At 56.5% G+C, this 19,120-nt stretch overlaps 1 protein-coding gene across 2 annotated transcripts in view; it reads left to right on the forward strand.

Annotated features, from left to right (window-relative positions):
- Positions 1–5,839: 5,839 nt before the first annotated feature.
- The window catches only part of SLC5A11 (solute carrier family 5 member 11), a 30,537-nt gene continuing 17,256 nt past the window's right edge, over positions 5,840–19,120 (forward strand). The window contains exons 1-6 of one of the 2 annotated variants that reach the window (XM_033101814.1): positions 5,840–6,440; positions 6,637–6,834; positions 12,847–13,000; positions 14,557–14,628; positions 15,809–15,913; positions 17,082–17,141. In XM_033101814.1, coding sequence (XP_032957705.1) covers positions 12,866–13,000; positions 14,557–14,628; positions 15,809–15,913; positions 17,082–17,141 — 372 coding nt within the window. In that variant the 5' untranslated portion in view covers positions 5,840–6,440; positions 6,637–6,834; positions 12,847–12,865. Of the gene's footprint in view, positions 6,441–6,636; positions 6,835–7,084; positions 7,240–12,846; positions 13,001–14,556; positions 14,629–15,808; positions 15,914–17,081; positions 17,142–19,120 lie in introns of those variants that run through there. The other variant, XM_033101815.1, reaches the window with a different exon arrangement.

Here is a 19,120-nt window from a genome sequence, read left to right on the forward strand (position 1 = left end):
GAGATTAGCACACTTCAACCAGACAGCTGTGCTGTTCTGCTGCCCACAGCATTTCGGTAAATGCCCACAGCATTTCGGTAAATTATACATGTGTAAGCCAACTTGAAACATTTATCTTTTTGTCCCTACCGGAGCCCTCCAGAATTTGGAAACTCTTAGTAAGTATTCTTATTTTCATGGCAAACCCATTATTTGCATAAGTTCAGTAAGAATCTGTTCTTCTAACAGGACGCAGTTGGAAACTGGTTGTATTGCGAGGCTTTGGCTGGAAGGTCACGTTTGAGAGAGAGGCACAGACAATTCACATGTGACCAGACGGCTTTCAGGAACTCAGGTTGACTGGATTCAGGAAGCCGAGAAACATCTCTGGGAAACATCGACCTGGCGCTTTGCTTAGACAGTCCCCAGCAGCGTCACCAGGTGAGTAGAGTGTCACTTTCGGGCAGGTGCAGGGACCTCCGATACTTTGGGGACCTCAAGAAGAGAGGAACTCACCCAAGCCTGTAAGGTATTGCCGGTGGCGTCTGATGGAAAGTCCTTGGCTTTCTCCACCACGAGAGGCCTTGGAAAGTTCAGTCTGAAGGTTCCTTAGGAAACATCTCAGCAAAGGCGATTTCAAAGAGCTTGTGTGCTTGGTTGCTGTTCTTGCTGGGCTTGTACACATAACCAGGCCAAGTTGATTGAAAGCAGACTCACTTTGCAAGCAAATTAGTCTTAATTTGGCTTTCTTTGGGAAAAACAGGGGTGACTTTTGAGAAAAGAATGACGTTTTGGTTGCACACCTTTGCGGCTATTAGAGTCTCAATAGGCTGGTCAAAGTCGGAGTTTGGTTCCCGCCTGCGCAGGGGACTGGATCCCGAGTTCTCCTCGTTCCCTCTGGAGTCGGCTACGCTGCTCCCATGCCCCTCCCACACTTGGACATGGCGTCACTGAGAACTGAAATGGCCCTTCCCCAAAGCCATGCAGTTGAGCTGATGGGACAGTCTCTACGAGAAGAACTGAAATTGTCAGTAAGACAGGGGCGCACATTTCTTTAGCGCTTACTGAATGAAACTCTGCGGTTTTCTGGGACAAGCTCCCTGGAGCCTGACCTGACCTGTGGGGAGGTGGCTTCACAGACGACGAAGCAGGTTCAGGGAGGGGACGTGACTTGCTCAGGGTCACACTTCATGGAATCTTCAGAAAGCGCGTGTCTGAGCCGCAGGCCAGAGGTTAAGGACGTGCTCTGTGTGTTTCCTGCGCTGAGACGGGGGTCCTGACCGCAGAGCTTTCCCGCTGCTTGTCCAGATGCTCTCACGAATGTTCTAGAAAGGCTGTGCCGCATAAGGAGACGCCCCATGACGATGTGGCTTAAGGGAAGTCCTTTCTGTCTCGCGGTTCAGGCCACGGGAGGGTCTCTGTCTCCCACACGTGGCCTCCAAGGCTGGTCTGGGGGTCACCATCTGACCAGCAGGAAGGCGGGCGAGAGTGGGGGCTCACAGCAGGGTGTTCCCTCTGAACCCAGAGGGCAGCAGTCACCCGGACACGGCCGCACATGTCCAAGGAGGAGCTGGCTGCACACAGCGTCACGTGGGGCCAGCAGCATCCTCAGAAAGGACCAGGGCACAAGCTGCTGGCCAGTCCCCACCCCCCTCATTCTCCAGTTTGATCTTTACAACAACTGTTTGATGGGTGGGGACACGGAGGCACACAGCGGGAAGGGACTTGGCGAGAGCCACCACGTTACTGGAACCAGGTGTCAGCAAACACCGCGGGCAGAGCCCAGGCACCCACAGCCCCGCCCCCGCTGGGACCCCACATGCCGGGGACGGGGACGATGGGCCCTGGTGAGAAGCCTCCGGTGGCCCAGACGCGTGCTGGTGGCAGCGTGGGTCCAGGTGGCTTTCCCAGCACCCGTTCCACTCAAATAATCTCCAAGTTCGTGGAAATCACACTCCACGATTTCCACTCCACTCCACAGGTTGTCACACTCCACAGGTTGTCTGTAACTCTGTCTCCGTTACAGACAACCTGCTGTTAAAGTGTTTAGCGATTAATGGAATTGGAGCCCTGGTTCACTCATTAACCACCCACTGCACACCTACTGCCCCAGGGGCTTTTCCCGGGAGGCCGCGTCCCCCAGGACCCACCTTCTCACGCGCCGCATGGCTTCGCGCACACTCACAACCTGGGCGGGGCCTTCCCCAGACGGACAGGCTCGCAGCACGTTTGTCCCCAGTGCAGCTGTTCCCCAGCTTGTTGTCGGGACCCCAATGCGAGGAAGGCCCCCCGTCCTTCCGTTGATGTGGGTATTTACCAAATCAGACATTTCAACGAAGAAACAATTAACAGTACTTATCAATTCATTTTAGAAGAGCAGTAACTGACCCCTTGCCTATTAAACAAACATTTTTATGAAACAAAACAACCTTCTTTTCCCAACAGCTGTAGTGAGAAGAGTGAGTAGCACTGTCTTATGGATTCGCAAATCTCTTTAATGTCTGGTTTAATAGAAGACAGCAGGACCTTGACATCTGCCTCCGCGTGTTCTCCATTGTGACGTTTCATGTCCTGTGGCCTCTGGAAAATTCCACTGGACGTTCGTGAAATAATGAGCACAGAAGGAAAACAACGTCTTAGGATTCTGAGGCCCGTTGCAGGGGTCACCTCCCTGAGCCTTCCTGATGACATTGCTCGGTGCTGTGACTGCGACATCCCCTTTTTCACATGAGAAAATCTGGGCTCGGAACCTGTGAGTCACACGAGAACGCCCAGTGGGGCGCAGACGAGTGGGATCGAGACGGGGTCTGCCTGCCCCCCACCCGGCTCTGAACCCCACTGCGTCCCGAGGCTGCCGCGGGGGACGGCCCCCCAGGCGTGTTAGGACCGTGCCTCTGGGAATGGGGAACAAACAACCCCCACCCCCCAAAAAAAAACAAGGAGAAAAAAGGCACGGACTTTCCGGCTGCAGCCACCATAAGGAGAAAGAAAACTTGACATTCTCAGTGACAGCTCAAGGCGGTAACTCAGGCTCGCTGTAGGGAGAAGGGAGGAGCTACGGGGACCAGGTGCTTCCGTGAGTATCTCCGCGTCCTCGCTTGTCCCCTGCAGGTGGAACCAAATGCTCAGAGAGGCTGCGTGAGGAGCCTGGGTCTCAGTTACCAGGTCAAAAAAATGTCTCTTGTTTTCCTCCCCCCACTGTGCTCTCGTCCCACCCTCGCCTGTTTGCCTACGTCGTCGGGGTGTGAAGTTTGCTCTTTTCAGCTGTTACAATAAACAGCTACATTGGGGGGTACGCGTATCGGTGGGTGAGGGTGTTTCTAAAAGACTAGAAAATTCAGGGAGTAGTAACACCACCTCCCGTATAGCGCAGCTCGGACCCCAGACTAGGTGGGGGTGTGGCTTGGGGACACAGGGTATGCTTCAGGGACCAATTCTGACACCCCCAAGCAATTCTCCGACACCTCCTGGGGGCCCTACGGTTCCACTCAATCCTGACCCTGTCTGCCTGGAGGTCGTGTCAGGTCCCCCAGGTTGAGAACTCAGTCCCACAGGACTGTCCCCACTTCAGATGCCAGTCACAAGTCCAGGTTGTCACCTGTCCTGATTGACTGGCTGGAGATTGGAGGTTCCAATGACCCCGTCCTTGGGTTTGGTTAATTTGCTAGAGCGGCTCGCAGAACCCAGAGAGACATTTTACTCACTCGATCGCTGGTTTATTTTGAAAGGATGTAACTCAGGAGTAGCCAGATGGAAGAGCAGCACAGGGCGAGGGGTGGGGAAGGGGCTCGGGGCTTCCGTGCCCTCTGCAGGCGCCACTCTCCCCAAATCCCCCCGTATTCACCAGCCCGGAAGCTCTCAGTACCCGTCCTCTTGGGTTCAGGGAGGCGCCGTTACACAGACACAGCTGATGACATCGTCAGCCACTGGCATTGGCGGTTGATTCACCCTCCAGCCCCTCTCCCCTCCCTGGGGGTTGGGGTGGGGGGTACCAAAGCTCCAACCCCTGAGCACATGGTTGGTTCCCCTGGCAACCAGCCCCATCCTTACATGAAGTCCAAAAGTCACTTTATACCAGCCTGAGGCACCTTGGTCACACTCGTCACTGAGGAAATTCCAAGGGTTTCACGAGCTCTGTGCCAGAAAGGGGGACCAAATGTATTCATTGTAAATCACAGTGTCACACAGGGCTACAAGCCGCAGCCACGTGCATCGCTTGACAGTGTTTTAACTATTTTTGTTACTTTCTAATTACTTGCCAAACCTTCTAAGAAAAGATCATTCACCTAAAAACCCAGACTCTGGGCTGTCTCTTGAAAAATGAGGCATTGGCAGCGGTGGGACCCACATCGTCCCGGGGACACACCGAGCTGGACAAACTCCTGGAAGGTGACCATTAGCCAAGGAGCACAGGCTCCGCCCTCAGAGCAGAACTGCGTCTGCTGGGCTCGCGGCTCCGACAGGTGTGACCCCATTTGGGGCCGCCGGTTTCTCTTGAAATGAGGTTACGCACAGTAAAAGCCCACGCCACCAAACCTAGATTTAACACCTGATCTAACAGTTTCAGCCTCTCCCCGAAACAGAGTCCTAATCAGCCAGTCTGGAACTTTTAGGTGAAGCACCATGAGGTCGTCTGTCAGGTGAACCCTCTCCATTCCCCCCCGTAGGAAAAAGAGGCCATCTGCGTGATAAAATCCCTTCTCCTTCTTGTCTCAGAAATGATGTCCCACTCAGCAGTTACCCTTCCTTTTCTCTTGTGGAGACCTCCCTGGCCCCACCCTCTTTCTTCCTGTAAAAACCTCCCATTTTGTACAACCCCTCGGATCACCCTTCACATTCACTCGGTTGGATTTTGTTTTGTAACACAATGAAATGCCCAAATTGTAACCCTTCCCTCCAGAGGCTCTGAACGACCGTGTGCAGCCATGGAGTTGCCGCCCAGTTACGCCGCGGACATTCCATCGCCCAAAACGTGCCCTCGTGGCCCCGGTCTGAGTTCTGTCGCCCTAAATCCTCTGTCCTGTTGTGAATGTCACAGAGAGGAGCCGTCAGGCCCGCACTCAGGGTGTCTGGCTTCGTTCTGTGGGCCCAGCGTTTCTGAGACACGTCCGTGGTGTCTCAGTGCCAGTAACGGAGTGACTGGTTCTCACGGACCACGAGGGCATGGCCTGTGCATGACCCTCCGATGGACACAGCTGGGTCCCCCAGAGGCCGCCCCGTGTGGCCCGTGTTTCCTTCCCACCGAGCAGCACGACTCCCTGCAGCCCACAGCACGCTGCTGCCCGGAACGAGCCCTTCTCCTGAGTCTGGGTGACGTGTCAGCACGCTGCCCGCCCTGCCCTGTTGTCCGTAACGATTGATGCCCCGTCCTGCAGCCGCCTGATGTCAGTTTCCTGCACGGCCCCTGTGACTTAACAGGTGGCAGCAGCAGCCTCTCTCTGAGACCTCCCCCTGCCCTCCCCTCACGTAGGCAGGTTTTCCTGGGTCTGGGTACAGGAACGCGGCTGCTGTGAGCATGGCTGCGGGGACGTTTTCATTTCTCTTGAAAAGTACCTGTGGGTGGATTTGTCGGGAGCTACGATAGGCGTGTGTTAACTCTGACAAGCTTCAGACAGGTTTGCAGAGAGGTGGCACCCTCACTGTCTCCCGTCCTTTGCAGGGTCAAGAGAGGGGACAGACGATCGAAGAAGCCAGCGGTGGTGACAAGCCAGCGGCCATTAATAATCGTGAGACGTTATACCAAGTTCTGGACTTCCCGTTTTTCTGGGACAGTCAGAATGTCTGGCCCCACTGGCCCTGTGTCCCCAGTTGGAATTGAGTCACGGCCGTCCCCTTCAGTCGGCCACAGCCCCACCTGGCCTGCCCCACTCATCTGCGCGCCTCCACTGCAGGCGCCGTGACCCGGGAGCCTGTCCCACGTCCTCACACACGCGCCCAGGTGTCAGGACCGGACCCCAGGCAGGCCCGGCAGGGAGGGGAGGGCTGGAGGTCAGGGCGGTGATGACAGGGCAGCCGTGACTCCCTCGTCCAGGGCCTGTCCTGTGGCCATGTGGCCTGGCGTGGCCACATCTCCCGTTTGTTCTGTGAAAGTGACATATCCAGACGCTCGTTCACAGTCTCTTGTTTTGCACGTGCTAGTAACTCTTTTCAGAATCTTGAGTGTCCATTGAAAGCCTTTCTCTGTCCCAGCCGGCCCTGGGGCCGTGGCCACATGTGGGCCCCTGGCTGTGGCTCCGTCACCCCTGACACTTGCTCTGTGCCTGGCGTTCATCTGGGGCCCACGGAAAAGGGGCTGGACCAACAGTGGTCACTGTTGCTGCTGCTGGGGCCGTGGGGCTGTACGTGCTCTCCTGGGACGTCCCCTGTCCTCTGCCGCCCTCGCCCGCATCTCTCCTCCCCCTTCCTCCAGCTGTCCCAAGCTCGCCCGTCCCCAGCATGGAGGCCGGCCAGTGGAAGAGTGGGTGAGTGAAGCAGGACAGCCCTGGGCCCCAGGGGCTCCCCCAGCCCCCCCTGCCAGGGCCCCCCATCAGGTGAGGGCCCCGTAGAGGCCGAGGGTGGAGCTCAAGGGCCAGCCTCAAGTTCAAGTTCAAGGGTTCGGGCTGGGCCCGGCCTCTCCTCTGTCCCTGGAAAGATCATTCTCACTTTTCCTAATCCCAGCTGCAGCCTGGAATTTGGAGTTTGACCTGCAAGAAAGTTCTATCAGCAGGCAGTGGAGGAGGCAGGGCCACCACTGTCCTCCCCGGCTCGGGCCGCAAGGGACAGGAGCCCGAGGGTCTCCTTCCTCAGCCGTCTGTGTCTCTCCTGCCTCAAAAGCACAGCAGGCTCCAGGACAGGTGGCTCTGCATCCAGAAGAAGGTAAGACTCCCCTTCCAACGCTCATTCTCCAAACTGGGGAAACTGGCCAGGGCAGGACCTGCGCTGGCAGCAAGGGCTCCAGCTGTGAGCCTGGGGCACAGGGTGGGGCCCAGGAGGGACATGGGTGTGTTTGGAGGGGCGCACCCAGCCTCAGAGCTTCCTTATCTGTCACTGGGAAAGGTGACCCTCAGTCCAGCCCGGCCCACAGATGTAGAGATAAAGCAGGTGAAATTGTCTGTGAATAGTAAAACATTAGAGGGCTGTAGTGTTGGCCACAGCTGCTGTCACCTACGAGGCAGGCAGGCCCCTTCGCTGTTCCCCGTGGGCACGTCCAGCTGGCACAGCCACCGCATTCACACACAAGGCCTGTGCGCTGCTCCAAGACTCGCCCACGGTCCGCAGACGGTGAGTGGCAGGGCGGCCGCTCGGCTCCCGGGCCGTGTGCTGACCCACCACGTCTGGGGCAGCGGCTGGGACAGGGCGCCCCCAAGGGTGTCCTGGGGATGGGACTTTGGGGGAGGGGTCGCGGTGTGCAGGGTGTATGGCAAAGGCTCTGGAAGTCCCACAGTGCTTGGTGCACAAGTGTTTGCTGGGTTCCCTTGGTGATAGAGCAGAATTCAACCGAGGCAGCCTGAGATCTCATTGTCTCTATGAAGCGATGTGTGACCGGGAGGTTTCCATAGGGAAAGAGGGTGGGGCTAAGAGGTGAACCGAGGGGCTTAGTTCAGGAAGGTCACAGTCCCTTAGGGGAGGCAGGGGGTCTTATCAGGCAGAAGACCTCACGAGTGCTGAGCCGGCCATTCCAGACCGATTGCTTTAAAATTCCACCCCTGGGAGGGGCTGAAGCTGCGATCAGGCTTGGTGACTTGGCCCCATGTTGTTTCTCTTTTTTAACACTGCTTTGGGGACACGGTGTGAACGAGACACGGTGGTCCTTGCCCTCACTTCCAGTGCAGTGGGGACAGTAATGGCAGCAGTGGGAGGCACACAAACCGCTGTCATGCTTGATTCCGCCGTGGTGAGACGTCATGTTTGCTCTGATGACAGATAACTTAAGGACCCAATTTAGGCTGAGGCCAGGACAAGGCTCCCTTGGGGGTGTGACAGGAGGGTGACGTCTGAGGGACGAGGAGGAGTTGGTCAAGCAAGAGTATAGAGAAGAGCATTTCAGGCAGAGGGAACAGAATGGCCAAGACCCCGAGGCCGGAAATCATGCTCAGAGGATAGAAAGGCCCGTGTGAGAGGAGGCTGTGCCGTGGAGAAGCTGCGGGCAGGACAGGGGTCTGCGGACTCACGGCCAGAGCTCTCCCGGCGTCCAGGCCGGGACCCAGGGCCGCAGGAAGGAAGCAGGAGTGGAGTCGGGAGGCAGGGTGGAGGTTGCTGCTGCCTAGGGTGGGGTCGGGGGTCGGGAGGTTCTGGCAGTTGAGACAGAGACCTGTGCCTCTGGTGGCATGTGTGCGGCCGTGGCACCTGGGGCTTCGGCACAGATGCCGCCCAGAGTGAGCGGACGACCCAAGGGCGAGCCCTGCGTTTCTGGCGTGAGCAGCAGGGTGGGTGCTGTCGCCTGTCAGAGCAGATGACGCTCGGCGTGTGGACGGACGAGCCTGGTGTTCGTGACGTCTGTTCTCTGCAGGAATCGTGAGCCCAGGTCGTCGCTGGAGGGACGAGGCGGGTGCAGGAGAAAGGCCCCGGGTGCCCTGCACGTCGTGTGGTGGCCTCCGTGGGCTGTTTGGGGGACGCCGCCCGCCCGGCCCTGCCGGGGGTTTCTTTCCTAAATAGCGGAGCTGGGGCTCTTCCTACTGGCTGCGGACGGCCTGGCGTCTGCCTCCTTCCGCCAAAGTGCCTGGAATCTGCCCTCGTGGCCTTTTTCTGGAGCCCTGCCCCTAACGAGCTCCATCGCATCAGCTGGGGGCCGGCCACACGTGGCCGTCCAGCCCCTCCCTGTGGCTCCAGCCCCGCTGTCCGCTCTGCCTCACACACTGGACCCCTCCCGCCACCATCCCATGGCTCTGGCCATCCCAGACGAGAGCCGGGCAAAAGCCAGGCTGGTGGCTGTGGCGGTGGCAGCTACCTCCACGGCAGGTACCGCAGAGGAGTGGCCAGAAAGGGCGTGAGCGGGGCCACCTGGGAGGTGTGGGCTGTGCCGGCCCTCGTCACGCCCTGCAGTTTCCCTGCCAAGGGTCCGTGTGGCAGGCCGGGGTGAGGAGCTCGCGGGTCAGGTCTGGGTGGAGCCCTGGGTCAGTCATTTACTGGCGGTGCGACCTTGGGCTTTGTTCTCCATGACGGTTCAGTGGGGCTCGTCAGACCCGACCTAGGGGTGCTGTGTGCTTCCCGTGAGCTGCGCACACGGAGGCAGGGGCCAGCGTCACCCGACTACAATGTCCACGCCCTGTGTGTTTGGTTTTTCTTTTTCATGGTTTTCATGGTGGTGTTTTAATGGTTTTAGAGGATCAGGGGTTCTGGAACTGACCACGTTACATAATGAACGTGCTGAATGCGTTTCCCAACCTGGGACACACGTCTGACGATGGTCCCCATTTCATAGACGGGTCCTCGGACAGCTTGGTTGTCCAAGATCGTGGATCTGGTGAGCGGTGCTGATGGCATTTGAACTGGTTGGTGCGGTCGTGCCGTCCCCACGCCCGTCACCACGCTGCTCCTGGAGGAGGACGTGCTGCCTGTAGATAAACTTGCGACCTTGATGCTCACTGCCACCTGTCACCTGTGGTCACCTGTGGTCAGTGCGGGCCCCTTGCCCAGGTTCTCTGTCCCCATCTCGGGGTCTGTCCCATTCTTTGTCCCCGCTGATTTGTTTGTCGTCATCGGCAGCTGTGCCCGCATCCTAGCCAAGTACTTCACAGTTTTATAGGTTTGAGTGGGTTGAACACACACGGGTGGTTTTATGCCATCAATCTTGTTCTCTTAGTTTCTTTTTCTTTCTTTGTGGAATGTTTCAGAAGCACGAAAGGTATAAAAAATAGCGTCGCTCCCCGTCCTCCCCCCGCAGCAGACGCACACGTGGGCGTGAAAGCTGTCACAGTGCCCAGCCCTCCTGCCACGTGGTCCCCAGTCTGTCCCTCTCCCTGGCCGTGGAAAATTCCCACATCTGTGAACGGAAGTGGGTGACGGCTGGGCCGCTCGGCTGCCCTTTGTGCTTTGGCTGCTCGTCGCTGGACCCGAGGGCGGGGCACTCCTGCAAACAAGACCGTTGTTACAAGGCTCTGCACAGCTCCCTGCCCTCCCGTCCGGGGCGGCCCCTCGCAGGAGGCCAGGCAGGCCTCGGGGGCAGCGCCAGGGCTCAGGGCTCTGGGGTCGTTTCACAGAGTGGCTCTGGACTCACACAGTGTGCCCACGCGGGTGGGGGCCGGGCCGCTCCTCTCACCACTTTGCCCTCCGTGCCCAGTGCTGAGCCCGGCACACAGCTGGTGCCTAATAGGTGCTTATGGAAAAGAAACAGAGAAAGGGAGGGAAGCAGTGAAGCAGAGGAGAGAAAGAGAGAGAAGAGGGAAGGGGAGGAAGGCGGACCAGCCCGTCCTGGACAATGCCACGAGCTTCTGTGTAGGACCCGTGTTTCACTCCCACCTCTGCCACTTGCTGTGACCTAGAGGCAGGTGGCACAGCTGGGACCTGAGCCAGCTCCCTTTCAGCTCTTTGCGCCTCGTTTCCTGCCTGTGGAATGGAGGTGCGAGGTTTGCCTCACCGGCGGGTGAGGATGAGAAAGGAGGACAAGTGGGACGTGAGCTCCATGCCTGGCACGTCGGTAAGTGGTGCCCATAGATTTGCTGAACACGGGGCACCTGTGAGCTTCGGCCGAGGGGGCATCACTTAGGTTCCGTGGCTTCGCTGGGCCGAGCTCCTGGCCCCACCGTGGAGACACGGCCAGTCCCTCCAGGGCCCCCCCACTTTGGGACCCAGGAAGAGCTGGTGCCAGCGGCCGGCCCAGCACAGTGATGAATACGTTGTTTATCTGCCCCCACCCCTCTCGGTGCCTGGCAGGCAGAGGCCTGGGGGGGGGCTGGGGGGGTGCTGGGGACAGGGCAGGGCTGGCTCGCCCGTCGCCCGCTGCCCTCCTCCCTCCTTCCACCCCCTCCTTCCTTTCAGACCTGCTGGGTTCTGGAACATTCTACCCCGTTCCCCAGTTCAACATCAGCCTCCACTTTAAGCTGCTTCCCACACCCCTCGTCCTGCGCGTCCCTCACGTCCCCTGTTTCGGAAGCAGCAGGTTGAAGCGTTGGAAAATGCAGGCTCTGAAGTCAGGCCGACCTGGGTTCTAGTGTCAGCTCTGCCGCTTGTCAGCCGTGGCCACCGCCTCCTCGCTCGGGAAGAGCAATAAGATCTTACCTACCTGAGCGGGCGTTGTCCTCGACACCCTCCAGACCCTCCCCACAAGCCTCCAGAGCCTGTGTCTCCCAGTTACGGCCCAGAAAGCCCCCGACGGCGCTCCAGGTCTGCCCACCTTTCCCCTCCTCCCTGTGAGCTCTCCGGTTCCGTTAGCTGGACTTGAGGGGATTTGCATCATCCCATTTTACAGATGACGGAGGCTCCGGGTGGGGGGGGAGGTCTGGGCTGGAATCGGGGCTCCTGGCCTGCACCCCGGTGTGCCCGGTACTGGCAAGTTTGTCTTCCCTCCTGCCCCCTGTCTCCTTTCTGTCCTTCACCACAAATGCTGGGGCTCAACACTGGCTCAGACGGCCACCACGTCCCAGGTCTGACCAGCGGTGAGCACCCTCCCAACAACAAGAGCAAGGCCCAGGGTCAGGGAGACAAGTTCAGAGCTGTCCTGGGCGTGGGAAGGGAACGTGAGCTCACTGAGCACCCCGCTGAGGCGTCGTCTCTAAGGGGACATCCAGCCGCTTGTAGGCCCTTGGGTTCTCAGCTCAGGGGAGGTTGGTGGCTGTCACAGCTGAGGGGCATCTAGTGGGTACAGACCAGGGTACTGCAGCTCTGAAAGTCATACGTTTTCAATGGGTCTCCCTGGGCTGGGTGACCCCAGGGCTGAATTCCTCCTGGAGCTTCCAGGGGAGAATCTCTTGCTTTTTCTAGTTTCTAGATGCCATCTACAATCCTTGGCTCGTGGCTCTGTCCCTCCATCTGTAAAGCCAGCGACATCGTCCTGTCCTTACACAGTCTGATTTCCTGTCCACGTCTAAGGACCCCTGTGAAGGCGTCCTGAGGTGACCCAGGTGATCTAGGACAGTGTCCTGTTTTACGGACAGCTGACTGGCAGCCTTAATTCCGTCTGCCAATTTAAGTGTCCTTTTCCATGTCAGTTCATATTGAGGTTCTGGGGATAAGGGCGTAAACGTCATTGAGGGGGACATGATGGTGCCCCCACAGGAATCCCACTGAGCACAGCTTAGCACAGTGGTTCCAAACGTGGATTCTGGAGCAAGATGGTTTGCCTTCAGCTCCCAGCTCTGTTTACCTTGGGCAAGTTACCTAACGTCTCTGGGACTCAATTTTGCCGTCTGCAAACTGGTGTTAATAACAACAGTTCCTGTTTGCAGGTTTGTAAAGCCTTGGAATGATGCCTGGCGTGTAGTAGGTGTTATGTAGGCGTTTATTCACTACATGCAAATCTGTGGGCACATCCAGGACTGAAACCAGTGCTCTCCGGCCGAGCCTCCCACAAAATCCTTGGCTTGGCCTGCGCCCAGCTGTGAGGTACCAGGAACACAGAGACAGGTGTCCTGTTGGTCTCTCATGCCTGGACGTGTGCTTAGTACGTGGAAGAAGGTGGTGAAACCATCTGTGCCATTTCCATGCTTATTCTTCTTTAGATTTTGCCAGATGAGTGAGTGAATTGGTAAAAAGCCGCTGTGGGTTTGGCGTAACTTCCCTGTAAATATTTGTTGAACAGAGGAGTGAACGGCTGGGTGGAGGACTCTACCCTCAGGTCTGTCTCCTTCACACACCCCTCCCGTGCGTCGTCTTGCTCAGCTGTCCCAAGGAGGCGCCTCGGAGACTGTGAGAAGGGCGGTCTGGCATCTGACACACTCTCCCCCTCCACAGGCCCGAGTCGCTCAGCACCATGGACAGCGGCCCCAGCAGCCCTCCGCCCTCGCTCTCCGACCCCCTGGACGCATTTCCCCAGAGAAGCCTGGAGGCAGGTGACATCACGGTGCTGGCTCTCTACTTCCTCTTTGTCCTGGCCGTGGGACTCTGGGTAAGCCAGGCCGGGGAGGCGGGGAGGGGAACACAGCCGCTCAGGGCGTGCAGTGATCAGAACTTCGGCAGGGCAGACGGTCACTGCTGTGTTGGGTGCTTGCACTGACGTTACCGCATAGAATTGGCACAGGTCCCTGTGAAGAAGGTGCTGTGACGGTACCCACCGCACAGCTGCGGGATGCTTTTCCCCCTTACACACCCTATTCTGAAACGGAGTTGCAATTTTCTGCTTCTGTCTGTTCACTTCAAGTTGTGTGTACTTTCGTCCTTTTGTTTCCCATAGAAGAACCCCTGTCAACATTTTCGTCTAATACAGGTCTTGTGGTGATAAATCCCCTCAGCCTTTGTCTGGGAAGCTGTACTTCTCTTTCATATCTAAGGATAACTTTGCTTTATAAGGATATATTATTCTTGGCTGGTGGCTTCCATCTTTCAGTATTTTGAATATATCATCCCACTCTCTCCTGGCCTGTAGGGTTTCTGCTGAGAAATCTGATGGTAACCTGATGGGTTTCCTTTGTAGGTTACCATCTTTTTTCTCCTGGCTGCCTTGAGAATTCTTTCTTTAATAGAGTCAGATAGTTTTTGTAGGGTTCTTTTATTTAAAAAAAAATGCTTAGTTATCTTTCTTCTTCCACCTGAATCATTTCTAGATTTCCGTCTTTGAGCTCACCAGTTCTCTCCTCCATGTAGCCTGCTCTAATTGCTTTCTAATGCATTCTTCAGCTCACTTATTGAGTTCTCCAGAATTTGTGTTTGGTTCTTTTTCAGTTTCAGTCTCTTGGGTAAAGTACTATTCCATTGATTCATTTCATTCCTGAGCTCATTGAACGACTTTTCTGAGTTTTCTCGTATCTTGTTGAATTTCTTCATGACTGCTCTTTTGAATTCTCTGTCACATAGATCACAGTCTTCCGTGACTTTGGGCTTGGTTTCTGGAGAAGTATCATTTTCTCTCTGTGTTACTGTGTTATCTTGGTTGTTCCTCTGCCGGTGCCTTTGACGTAGTGGACACTTTTCTTACTCAAGTACCTTTTGATTTCAACAGTTCAGCGGCTTGACAATTAGAGGTCTTTCTTTTGTTTTCCAGCAGATGGCGCTCTAGTGCAAGTTTTTGTTTTGTTTGTTTTTGTTTTTGTTTTTTTCTTTTTTTTACCTGCACTTCTTGTGCCTCCAGGTCAAGGTGGGGGTGTCACTGGTCGTGGGAGTCACTGCCTGGGTGACAGAGGTGGTGGGTGTCCCTGCTGTGTCCAGGTCGCCTGGTGTCAGGGCACCACCACCACCATTGTGGGGGATGTGGCCGGTTGGGGTGAGCCAGGTTCATGAGCCCACCATGCTGTTGCCTGGTTCTTACGGCCATGACACCACTGGGCTGCAGCTGGGACCCAGAAGCCACAGAGCTTCTGACAAACTACAAATCAGACAAAACATCTTTGATGTCCAAATCTGTCTTGCTGGTCTCCCACTTTAGATCCTGTGGCCGAGGCCCTCTTGGGACGCCTCTGCTTCTCAATAGTATTGTTTCCCTTCACTCAGCCTTCTGCTTTGTTTCAGTCCACGGTGAAGACCAAGCGGGACACAGTGAAAGGCTACTTCCTGGCAGGAGGGGACATGATGTGGTGGCCGGTAAGTGGTCTCTGGCTCAACTCAAGTCAGTTCTCGAAGAATTTCTACCTGCTGAGGTGCCGCCTGGTGTTTGGAGTCTCAGGACTCTTTAGCTGCATGTTGTGTGGACGTCACAGTCTCAACTAGAGAAGGCTTAGCTCCGACCCAAACGTATTTCATCAAAAAGAGAATTCGTCTGCTCAGCTAAGGGAAAAATCTCAGGCTGAGCTGGTTTTAGGTATGGCAGAGTACAGGGGCTCAAATGACATTATTAGGCCGGGTCTTCCCCTCTGTTTGTTCTTTCTATTTCCGTCTGTCCATCCATCCATCCATCCATCCATCCATCCATCCATCCATCCATCCATCCATCTCTTCTTGTGGATGGGAGCTTTTCCCAAATAGGCTCAACGTCATATCAAAAAGATGCTTCAGACCTTGCGTCCTCTCAAGTTGCAGCTCAGCATGGCAAGACCACCTGCCTCCAGGGCAGTATCCCTGGAAAACATGTCATCTCTGATGATGTCCCCTGCCCGTCCCAGTGCCAACCTCTGTGCTCTGTGGCCAGGGGAGTTTGATGTGCTGACGGGCTCCAGCCTGGGCTGGGGGGGGCACACTCCCCCCTCCCCTGAGGCATACGCTGAGAAATGAGAGGGGCTAGAGCCAAAGTGGAGGCCGTTACATTATTTTATTTTCAAATGGGTGTACGGGCATTGACACACACACACACACACACACGCGTGTGTGCATGCACATATCACACGTGTACATAGGCCTCTACTTCATGGACCCTGGGTAGGTGGTTGGGGATAATAGTTTTACTAATGATCTCTTCAAATACCACAGGACTCCTGATTCTCCTCCTCAGGAAGCACTTTCTACAGCACCTGTCATCCTTCCCTCCAGGGATGCTGCATACAGTTGTTCACGTTGTGCACTGCACAATCCTAGGGGACACAATTCACATTTTAGGCATCACGGATATGCCTGTTTATTGTGCGGATTTCTGACCGGTGGAAGGGAGAGTCTTAGGGGAGGAGAGTCTTTTTCTAATTTGAAAAATGTGCCAGATAGGCTAGGAATCGCTCTGTCTTCTCCATGTCTCCTTTTTTCTTCATCCCTTCGGAGCGCAGAAAGAACTAGGGGTGGGGAGACCGCACCCCGGACCTTGGCTCCAACATCTGACCTGTCTGTCTCCCCACAGGTGGGCGCGTCCTTGTTTGCCAGCAACATTGGAAGCGGACATTTCGTTGGCCTGGCAGGGTCGGGCGCTGCCGCAGGCATTTCTGTAGCTGCTTACGAGTTTATAGTGAGTGTTTGGCCGGGTCACCCTCTCCGAGCACCAGGTCACCCTCTCCGTGGCGGGCAGAGCCCAGGGGACAGCTGTGTGAGTGCCTGGAGGGGCACTTTCTGAAAAATCAAACAGGAAGTGCCAGGGCACCCCCAGTCAGCACAAATCAGTTTGACTTGCATGGCCAGGACCCCAGCAAGCAGAGGTGTGAGGAACAGGGCTCAGACTGCCCCCTGCTGGGTGCAGAAGCTAGAAGGCGTGCGGGGACTGGAGGGCATTCTGCATTTCAGATGCCAACTGATGTCACAAAGATTACAGTGGTTCTGACCTTTTGGCCACCCAGCAGGTACCCAACAGATGGGACAGCTGTCCCGCGTTGCAGGGATCATTCAGGATACAGTTTTCAGAGGGGAAGGGGATAGACTTATCTTCGTGGTAACTGACGTTTTAGTGCTTACTCTGTGCCTGATTTAAGTACGTCACATACGTTATAACATGACGGGGCTCCACTGCCGACTAGAACGAGCTGTGTGACCATGGGCCAGTGCCTTGCCCTCTCTGAGCCCCATGTGTAACGTAGGGATAATAGCAGTGCTTGCACCCTGGAGTCACTGCGAGGGTTAAAGGAAGTGATGCCTGTAAAGGGGGCAGAGGAGGGCCTGGGCACAGGGAGTGCTCCCTGAGCTTCCTGTCACCGTGTCCTTGCAATGACATAGGGGGCTCTGCCTCTCCCATTTCACAGTGAGAAAATGCACTCTCCCGGCGTCACCAGCTACTGGTCAGCGCTGCCTGCCCCACCGGCCTCGCAGCCTTGTACTAACCACTGTCCCCCCCAGGACACGCGGGGACACCTGGTCACAGGGATGGCGCAAGGTTTAGTAGACACTGAGCTAGGAGTGTCAGAGACGCTTCAATTGTCACTGGTCCCTCCTCCATCCCTTCTCCCATTTAAACATGGACACACGATGGCCCAGGGCGGTGGGCCGCTCTGCAAGTAGGAGATGGAAGCAGAGGCACTGGCTGGCCGGTTACCTGGAGCACCTACCGCTCTGGGAGCCCTGGTGTGGGCGGGGCCCTGGTGTGGGCGGGGCCCTGGTGTGGGCGGGGCCCTGGTGTGGGCGGGGCCCTGGTGTGGGCGGGGCCCTGGTGTGGGCGGGTCCGGGTCCTGACTGCGTCTCTCCCGCAGGGTTTGTTTTCCGTGCTGATCCTGGCCTGGATCTTCCTCCCAATTTACATTGCGGGGCAGGTGAGTTCCCGCGTCTCCTGTCCTGCCCCCTTCCACCCACAGCCCCTCAGAGGTCCCAGCATGGAGAGGGACCATGCGCCAGGGAGAGTTAGGACCTTGTCCCTAGTGGTCCCCACTGGTGACAGACATCAGAGATGAACCCGGGACTTTCAGAGTCTGGAAAGACTGGGCTCAAAAACTTTCTTTCTGTAATACCAAAATGCAAACACAAAACTCACGTTCTCCCTTTGATGTCTAACAAATAACGTGGTACTGCTTTTAACTACATATATATGTGATTCAGTCATCGTGTTTTCTCCTTTTGCATGCAAAGTGGTAATAATTATTTCTGGCTGATGTGGAATATCATACTTTTTGTTACCAAATCATGCTGCTTTACTCTTTCTGAAAAAGTAGTTTTAAAAATCCGTTTCTGATCTTATGGCCAGCTCTCAGTCACCCGTACTGTCTCGACTTAAGTCGATTTCAGATGTTCTGCTCCAAGGTCAAAAAGATACTCTCCTATGTTCTCTTCTGGAACGTTTCACGTGGAAGTCCGTGATCCTCTAGCGCGAACTTTTGTCAGCCATGTTTTGAGAATAGGGTAATGCTAATACCGCCCAGCGAGAGAATTTCAGGCCAGTCTTACGCACGAATATGGGGAACAGACTAGACTCCCTGGCCTCCCCCCCCATCCCCCCCCAGTCCCTCTGTCAGCTCATTCATTCATTCACTCACTGGAGAAGCACCAATTCAGCTGCGTGCCAGCTCCCGGCAGCCCCACCCCGTCCTCGCCAGGCACAGGGCTTCCCCAGCCAGGCCAGGCGATGTTTTCCCACCTGCTGCAAACCTTCCCTTGCCCTCGGTGCTGCTGTTAAGCCCTGTGCACCCCCCAAGTCCTCCTGGAAGCCACCGGTCCTGCAGGAGCCCTCTCCCACCTGACTGGGGCGTCTCCCCCACTGGATCTGCGTTGGTCTGTGTGGTGCTGAAGCTGAAATGTCTCTCCCTTTGCCCTGTGTCTCTCCTGCTAGACCAGGGTTCTCAGCCTCTGCGGCAGTGACGTGCTGGGCCGGACCTTCTGTGTTTTTTGTGTGTGATGGGCTGGCATGTATGTCCCCAGCTGCTGCCCACTGGATGCCAGCAGCACCCCTCAAACTGGCAGCCGGGATGCCTCTGGACATTGCCACGTGTTCCCAGTGCAGGTTCAGTCTCCCAGGTGGAGTCACTGCGCTGGGGTGGCTGTGGGTCTGTCCTGTCGGGTTGACCTCTAGGGGACAGAACCAGCTCGTTGTGCCCTGGGGTCTGGAGCAGCGCCTGGCACGTCGTAGGTGCACAATAAGAATTTGTTGAAATGACTCAGTATCAGGTGCTCATGAATTCAGAATGAAGTGAGATGCAGAATGAGCTGACACCCAGACCCTCAGCAGGGGTCACCAGAGTCAGCCAATGGGAGAGCTGCGCTAGTGGAAAGTTGGGTATCGGAGGTGACTGGGGCCTGCAGGTGACGACGTTCCCGTGTTGGTCAGAGAAACAGGCGGGGGAAGGGGATGCCCACCTGCTGTTGGGGCTGAAAAACTAAGGTGTCGCCTGTGGGCTCTCAGCGCTGTCCCTGAAGCTGCTTGCACAGGGTGGAAAATTCTAGAAGGGAGGAAGCTGGGGAAGAATGCTGGGTAGGGCTGGGGGAGTGGGGCGTGTTTCCCAGGAAGAGGGAGGGGTTTTACCTGAGGGGAGGGTGGGAGTGGGACAGTGGCTGTGGTGGGGACATCGCACAGGTGCTGACGTCCCCTGGCCGCCCCACCCCCAGGAAACGATGGGGGGAGAGGGAGAGATGAGCCACCCGCGGGGGGGGGGGGTGCCTCGGGAATGAGGGTGTCACCTCCCAGCACAGCTGCCACTCGTCCCTTCCTGCTGGCTTTCACACAGCGCCCCGGGGCTGGCTCCCCCCTCCCATGAGGCCCACCAGTCACTGTCTGTCTGTCTGTCTGTCTCTCTCAGCCGCG

Source organism: Rhinolophus ferrumequinum, assembly GCF_004115265.2.
Source record: "Rhinolophus ferrumequinum isolate MPI-CBG mRhiFer1 chromosome 15 unlocalized genomic scaffold, mRhiFer1_v1.p scaffold_54_arrow_ctg1_1, whole genome shotgun sequence".
NCBI lineage: Eukaryota > Metazoa > Chordata > Mammalia > Chiroptera > Rhinolophidae > Rhinolophus > Rhinolophus ferrumequinum.